Source organism: Mesoplodon mirus (genome assembly GCF_964341445.2).
Source record: "Mesoplodon mirus genome assembly, chromosome: 4".
Classification (NCBI taxonomy): domain Eukaryota; kingdom Metazoa; phylum Chordata; class Mammalia; order Artiodactyla; family Ziphiidae; genus Mesoplodon; species Mesoplodon mirus.
Genome location: NC_138979.1, coordinates 100,606,014 through 100,614,625, shown reverse-complemented (window position 1 = coordinate 100,614,625; position 8,612 = coordinate 100,606,014). Strand labels below are relative to the sequence as shown.

Genomic DNA, 8,612 nt, shown 5'->3' with positions numbered 1-8,612 from the left:
ATTAAATGCAGCCACCTCTAAGTTCTAATTCTCTCAGTGTACTTAGCGTGGCCAGAGATCTGCTGCTCTTCAATAAAGGAATGTAAGGGGACAGTAAGTATACACAACAAGTGGTATTGATATTACTTGTTCCATTTCTGTCTGAGATCTGAGGACATCCTCATGTCACTCATTAAAGGCACTATTTTGATTTTGTAGATGTAAGAATTGGGAGTGTCTGGAAATAATAAGGCCAGGAGGTTATTAAGTTTTACATTACAAAAAAAAAAACTCATTATAGTCATAGAACATACGTTTATCTCCTGGAATCCAGAGGAAAGTGTATGGATAGAGCCACCCAAACCAGTCCTACCACTGTAAAAACAAATCAAAGCACTTTCCTCACCCCCTAATTTTCTTTTCCTATTTATTAATTTATTATTCATTTATTTTTTGCTCTTGAAAAAGTTCTGTAACAATTTTTAGATTGACCTTATCAGTTGGAAGCACACGTCTTCCACACTGGTTTGTTTGTGTACTGCTGAGCCAACTCTGCAAAGTATTGATGGTGATACCTTTTAACACCTTGGTCTTTGGTTGCTCCTTTTTTCAGAAGAAATTGAATACACTGTGAACTCTGCCGTCTTTTCCCTCATTCGCAACAGGTCAGCATGACACCAATAACTTTGACTGAGCCAGTACCTGTAGGATTTTGGTGGTCTCGTAACTAATGGTTATACATATTCATGTCTAATAGTAGTATACTCTTGTAGGTTAATCTAGAGGCATAATTTAGGGTAATGTGGCAGATGGGGGGGACAGGTAAGAGGACAAGGAATAGAAAACACATCAGAAGCATGGCAAATTCTGCTTTCCAATATCTCCCTCATTACTGTTGCTTTGGGGATATGCCCAACTCTACCTAGTTCCAACCAACAAAGTACAGAGTTTTTGAAACGTGTCCTGAGATTTAAACAAAAAGCTAGTATAGTTACAGGGTCAAGAAAATAAATAACAAAAGAGCTTATTGTAAGAAATCATTATTTCACTATCATGACTGACATCAGAATCTGTACATAGGAAACAATCATAATGTGTTCCTAGAACTTAGAGATACAGATACTCTGTGAAGCTCACACACACACGTACACACATGGATGAGATTGGCTATCGGCAGAAGTTACCCACTCTAAGAGACATTTGTACCTATAGTTTAAGAGACAGGATATCTCTCAAATGAAATCAGAAAAAAGTGGGATTACTCAAATTCAAACAAGGTGACTTAAATATATTCTCATGACTGGAATGTAATTAAAGGAAGATGCAATTTTTAAAAAGTATTATTTGGACTGCATTAATAAAATGTCTCTGGAAGGGTACACGAGACACGGATAACTTAAGTTGGCCCTGGGACAGGGACCTGAGTGACTAGGGGACAGGGCAAGAGGGAGATTTTTCACTGTATACCCTATTGTACTTTTACATTTTGAACATGTGAATGAATTACCTAATAAACAAATAAATATTTAAAGGACTGCATTTATAGAGGTATGATTGCCAAAATGGAGTTTTTACAAAGGAAGCCAGAGTGTACCATCTATCAGAGTCTGTTCATCCAGCTCTATCGAATGATGGAATCAGAATATTCTGGTTCCTGGAAAGGTGGTATCTATTGAGGACAAGAATGATTTCATGGGTTTTGATGAAATATCCTTTAAGAATATTCACCTCCTTCAGATTCTGAGTTTACCAAGCAAGCTTCCAATTCCTGGGAATGGGGACATGGGGAGGGGGTTACCCTGCAGGATGAGCACAAGTGAAAGATAAGGCTGGAAAGATAGAACCTTCATCGTCAAGTATTAAATCCTTTTTCTAGCTTATCCTTCACAGTCTGGTGGGTGTGGTTAGTGTAGCTCAGTCCTTGTTCTCAAAGTATGTTCTCCCTTTCCTGCCTGCCTAGTCAATTCTGGGTAAACTGATAAAATTCAGTTTCTGGACCTGAAATGCTAGGGGACCTGCTTGGCCCCCACCACACCCCATTCTCTTACCTCACAGCATCTGTCACACTGCACTGGAATTGCCTGCTGATCTCTCTCTCACTGGGCCATTGGCTCCAAAAGGGCAGGGAGCCTCTTTTATCTGCCACTGTATCCCGAGCACAGCGCCTGACAAAACATAGGCCCTCAATCAGTCGTCCCGTGAAGGAGGTGCTGCTCTGAAAGCCCAGGCTAGGATCACTGGACCTCCCTCTTTGAGTCATTGATTTCAACATCTTTATGTCTCTAGAAATCCTCTCACATAACTTCAGCTTTCCCCACTATTCAGCTGACTTCCAAGTTGTTCTTTCCAAGTAGCAGCACTTTCTCTCCTGAGTGTCTGATCTACATTTCCAACTACTTGCAGCTCAGAATGTTAGCCTAGGAGCTCTGATACCAATTTTCAGATGTACCTTGGGCAAGTCACTCGCCTTCACTCAGCCTGAGGTTTCTCATTGAAAATAAAGGCACTAGTCACTAGATAATCAATACGGTCACTTCCAGCTCTAAAAATGCTATACTTCTACGCTGGTAGAAGCACCAGTCAGCTGAGTTTTTGTCAGCACCTCAAACTCAGTGTGCCTGCAGGGGAGCTCGCACCAGCCCTTCCTGCTAACTCTTGTCAACGGCTCTGTCATATTTTAGTCATTTTGGCTGGAAACCCTCTGGGCATTTTTGCCTCCTCCTAATCTAGTCCTCCATATCCAAGGAGTTGCAAAATTTTATGAAAGCAGCCTCTGAAACACTGTCCTCTTACACATCTTTTTAGGATTTTTATTAGTTGTCAACAGCAGGGTTATTACTGCCCAGCATTTCTCAGTGTGGTGGAGTCTTTCATCAGATGACCACTGCAAACCGTAGCTCCAACTAAGTTAAACCCAGCTTTCTCCAAGTATTTAAAATAATCTTGGCTTAAATCGGCATTCAAACTGACCTGGCTTTAAGAAAATTAAGGAAGAGGGGCTTCCCTGGTGGCGCAGTGGTTGAGAGTCCGCCTGCTGATGCAGGGGACACGGGTTCGTGCCCCAGTCCGGGAAGATCCCACATGCCGCGGAGTGGCTGGGCTCGTGACCCATGGTCGCTGAGCCTGCACGTGTGGAGCCTGTGCTCCACAGTGGGAGAGGCCACAGCGGTGAGAGGCCCGCGTACCGCAAAAAAAAAAAAAAGAAAATTAAGGAAGAAACATGTAGCGTCTGCTTCAAGGAATCTTCTAATTTCTTTCACTTCAGTCTTTAGATACCCTCTGGAATTTAAAAGCAGTAAGCACTCTTCTCTTTCAGGTCCTAAGTAAACTTAAACTAAAAGGCAAAGGTCATAATGATAATATGTGATAATGTCTTGATACATGAGTATATGGCAGGCAATTTTTGTTAATGGAAAAACAACTGCATCTGTTCCAGCCCAGTCTTTTACTTTTAAATAGCAGCTTTATTGAGATATAAATTCACATAGCATAAAGTTCACTCTTTTAAGGAGTACAAGTTGGTGGTTTTTAGTATAGTCACAGAGTTGTCCATCCATCATCACTAATTCCAGTACATTTTCATCATCCCCAAAAGAAATCCTGTACTCATTAGCAGACACTCCCCTTCCACCTCCTCCCAGACCCTGGCAACCAATAATCTACTTTTTATCTATTGATTTACCTATTCTGGGCATTTCATATAAATGGAGCCATGCAATATGTGGTCTTTTGTGTCTGGCTTCTTTCAATTAGCATAATGTTTTTAAGGTTAACCCATATTGTAGCATGTATCAATACTTCATTCCTTTTTTTTCTTTTTAACATCTTTATTGGAGTATAATTGCTTTACAATGGTGTGTTAGTTTCTGCTTTATAACAAAGTGATCAGCTGTACCTATACATATATCCCCATATCTCCTCCCTCTTGCGTCTCCCTCCCACCCTCCCTATCCCACCCCTCTAGGTGGTCACAAAGCACAGAGCGGATCTCCCTGTGCTATGCAGCTGCTTCCCACTAGCTATCTATTTTACTATTCCTTTTTAAGGCCAAATAATATTCCATATCTATTCTATCCATAGATAGATTTACCACATTATATTTATCTATTCATCAGTTGATGGACGTGTATAGTTTTCATTTTGGGCTATTATGAATAGTGCTGTTATGAACATTTACATACAAGTTTTTCTGTGAATGTATTTTTCATTGATCATGGATGTATATCTAGGAGTGGAATCGCTGTGTCATATGTTAACTCCATGGTTAACACTCTGAGGAACTGGCAAGCTGTTTTCCAAAGTGGCTGCATGAGTTTTACATTCCCACCAGCAATGTGTGAGGGTCCCAGTTTCTTCACATCCTCATCAACACTTGTAAGTCCATTGTTTTTGATCATATCCATCCTAGTGGGTGTGACATGGTGTCTCACTGTGGTTTGAATTTGCATTTGCCCAGTGACTAATGATGTTGATGGTCTTTACATGTGCATATTGGCCATTTGTACATCATCTTTGGGTCACCTCAGTCTTAGGACAGATAAAAATTAAAATACCTTTATTTAGAGAGGAACTGATGCCCGTTTATAGGAACCAACAGCATTCTTTCAAGTGAGGCCAAATTAATAGTTGTTTAAAAATGCAAAGGCGGAATACTTCTTTAAATATATAGCATAGGACTCTGGGGTTAAAAACACACTTTTATCTTTAAAAAGTTACAAAAGTTAACCTCAAAGCTAAGTGATTTCTCTTAAGGAAAGCTAAGGAAATTTCTCTTTTAGAGCAGAAAAATAAATAGTAACTACTGCTCACATTAAGAATTAAACGATGGGCTTGTAAGAGACATTACCACCAATATTCCTATCCTTTGGAGGAGCCTCTGAGACTTGCTTAGGACTTAGTAGATAATGTAACAAATCTGCTGTTTCGAAAAAGACAAAGTTATCATTTTAATATAAATGAACCCACAGAGAAAAACTCAGTTCACATGAAAGATAAAGTATAAGGGGAGGGGGGCTATCATACAGCCCTGCCCCTGACAGTGCTCAATTAATATTTGTTGACTGAATTAATTTGAAAATAACTTCCACTCTACTTAATAATAGCTACTATTTACTGAGTGCTTAAATGTGCCAGATTAAGAGCTTCGTGTATGTTATCTTATTCACTCATCTATGAGGAAGTATTCTTTTTTTTAAAATAAGGACAAATTTTATTTATTCATTCATTTTTAAATTTTATTTATTGATTGATTGATTTTTGCCTGCGTTGGGTCTTCGCTGCTGTGCACGGGCTTTCTCTAGTTACAGCGAGCAGGGCTACACTTCGTTGTGGTGCGTGGGCTTCTTATTGCTGTGGCTTCTCTTGTTGCGGAGCACGGGCTCTAGGCTCACAGGCTTCAGTAGTTGCAGCACGTGGGCTCAGTAGTTGTGGCTCATGGGCTCTAGAGCGCAAGCTCAGTATTTGTGGCGCACAGGCTTAGTTACTCCGGGCATGTGGGATCTTCCCGGACCAGGGATGTGTCCCCTGCATTGGCAGGCAGATTCTTAACCACTGTGCCACCAAGGAAGTCCTGAGGAGGTATTCTTAAAATAATCTCAAATCTCATGTAGATGAAGAAATTAAGCCTTAGGGAGGTTAAATAAATTGCCCAACGTCAAACAGCTGCCAAGTGACTGACAGAGGCAAATTCAAATGCGGGCACAGATTTCAAAGCCTGTGCCCTTACCTCTCATACCTCTTGATTTTCTCCAAATTCTCAGGGAAATACATATTGCAACACAAGGTATATGTGTAATCCAACTACATTCAATATCAGATACTCTCCTGTAGGCTTCATGTTGTGTCACATGCTTCCATTTATCCTTCAGGATATCTCTGAGTGTTTCTTCTGGGAGTTATTTATCAGATAACTGCCCTTCTTAGGATAACACTGTACCTATAAAGATTGCGTGGTAGAGTCTTTGACAAATTGAACTTCTACAGGTCAGCTATAGCTGAATGCCAAAGACAGGGAAAGACCAGAACATAGTATGAGCACTCCGATGCTCGCTACAGCAGCATGTATACTAATATTGGAACAATACAGAGATTAGCATGGCCCCTGCACAAGGATGACATGCACATTCATGAAGCGTTCCATATATTTATGTAAAAGAATGAAATTAGAACACTCTCTAACACCATGCACAAAAATAAACTCAAAATGGATTAAAGACCTAAATGTTAAGACCAGATACTATAAAACTCTTAGGGGAAAACATAGGCAGAACACTCTCTGACATAAATCACAGCAAGATCTCTTCTATCCACCTCCTAGAGTAATGAAAATAAAAACAAGGATAAACAAATGGGACCTAATGAAACTTAAAAGCTTTGCACAGCAAAGGAAAGCATAAAGTATGAGCACTCTAAACAAGCACAGGAATGGCTTAGGTGTTTTACTGAGAACTTTACAGAGGCAAGAGAAGGTACTTTAGCTGTTTAGGTGTAGCTGTTTCCCCTGAACTTCAATCAAAGAGGGGAGAACATAAGGAAGGGGATGGATGCTCCACAAGGGTCTATCCTATGGGGGTGGTTCTGGAAATAGACTACATATTCATCCCCACTTGAGGCCACCCTTGAGACTTTTCGCAGGGGCTAAAATAGCTCCACCCGCCCTGATGAAACAGGTGCCTCCCACCTCCCTCTGAGTTGGCACTTCCCTTTCCTAACCCAACAGCCGCCAGCACTGGTGGTGCTGGCCAGTGGTGGGCCACATCCAGTCAGCACCCAAGAGTGAGGGAGGCATTTGGCCAATTCCAGAAAAGGTGGAGACGTTACTGAGTCACCATCATTAAGTTATGTAACGTCAGTGCCACAGAGATTTCTTTGCCCATGAACAATTCCCGATTTTGCAGGAAATATCCTTGGGTGCCTTAGTGGTGGGAGAGCAGCTTTCACTGGACCCTCTCCCTCGTCTCATTCATTCAGCCTAAATTCCTCTCCCATTAGTTTTTCAACCTTCTTCTTAACTCTGACTCGCTGTTTTCACGTCTGGCCTAGATCCTCAAAAAAAAAAAAAAGCTATGAAATAAGAAAGGGATTGAGTGGCCAACAACTAGCAGATGGGTAAGGAAATTAAAACACATTCAGCATTGGGCTCTTAAGTGAAAAAATAAAAAAATTTAACGAATATTTCTTAAATGAATGAATAAATTTAGGATTTAGAGTAAACGAATTTCATCATGGGATAAAACATGCAGCCACTAAGAAGAATGTTTACAGAGAATTTTAATAACCTAGGGCAATTCCTATGTCATGATATTAAGAGAAAAAGAACAGAATATGAAATTATACATATAGTATGCTCTCAACCGTGATGAATACCTATGCATGTAAAATCTTGGAAAGAAATTCACTAAAATTTTAATAGTTACTATCCTTGGATAGAGATGTAACGGGTGTTCTTTATATTCTTCTTTCTGCTTTTCAGCAACTTGTGCAGTTTTCTCTATGAGCCATTCTTACATTTATAATCAGGAAAAAACCCATAAATGTCAATTTTTTCTTTAGAAGAAAAGAACTCTCTTACTGTCCCAGATGTTTTCCCTCACAGCCCCAGGAAAACTGTAAACCCTGCTCTGGGAGAACACCTCCCATGGCCACCTGGCTCCTCTGTGTCCACACAAGTGATGATCTGGCAGGACGCGGGGATTAGCATGGGAAAGCATGTCTGTCTGTTGTGCACTTTGCCCGGCTCTCTCAGATCTGTGCTTGCTGTTTCACTCCCATCTGTCTCACTTGTTGCTGGTGAGGAATTTCCCCAAATTATCACTCCCAGCAGAAGGCATTTCTCTAGCTAGGCCTTGGGAAATGGAGACGTAACATTTGCCAATTTTCTCTACCCCTCTCTCCGATTGGCTTGGGCTACATCCCAGGAGAAAGCACTTATCCCCACCCCCATCAAGATCATTTAAGTGGCAAAGCTCCCCCCACAGTCATGTCACGTTCTCACTAAAGAAAGGCCTGCCTAAATAGAATTATTCAGAATTTGCAAGCTTAGGGTCCAGGTAGGAGCCAATTTTAAATTTTTGCTTAGGAATCCGAAATTTCCATTTCTGCCAGGCTGTTCAGAATTTAAAAGCAAAACGATATACTAAGACTGAGGATTGTAAGGCCTGAGCCACAGATGTTCAGCTGTAAGATGGAAATGAAATGATCTGAGAGGCATGAATGTTTAATGAGGCCTGATTTAGAAATGACAGAATATGTAGCCCACACATGGCCTTTTCTAGAAAACTATCTTGTTCATGTGAATGTTGACGCATATCAACGTTCCCCAGAGAGCTCATCTGCCACCTGAGATGGTGTACTTTTCTGGCCCAGCTCTGTAGCAGCCGAATTACTGACTCAACAACCAATGTATGGCTGGGAAATCCAGTAATCCCAAATTCTCATACACAGCCAATTAAAATAAATGTTTACTACTATAGGACAGATTCCTCACTGACTCTGTTTAGGTCAACTTGTAATGTTTCTTTGTTGTTCTTGTTTCTCAGGTCCAAAGCCGTCTCCAGCCTCCACAGGCAGAGCAAAGCAATTCCTCCCTGAGTACCAGTGCACCTTGTTAATACCTCTTTTACAGCACTTGTTAC

General features: G+C 40.8%; 1 protein-coding gene across 1 annotated transcript in view; it reads left to right on the top strand.

Annotated features, from left to right (window-relative positions):
- Nucleotides 1–8,612, top strand: part of LOC309802880 (uncharacterized protein) — a gene marked incomplete at its 5' end in the record, with an annotated part of 85,371 nt that extends 76,759 nt beyond the window's left edge. The window contains 2 exons of the mRNA XM_082618755.1: nt 4,209–4,353; nt 8,517–8,612. Of these exons, the coding sequence (XP_082474881.1) occupies nt 4,209–4,353; nt 8,517–8,588 (217 nt within the window). The 3' untranslated portion in view covers nt 8,589–8,612. The remainder of the gene's footprint in view (nt 1–4,208; nt 4,354–8,516) is intronic.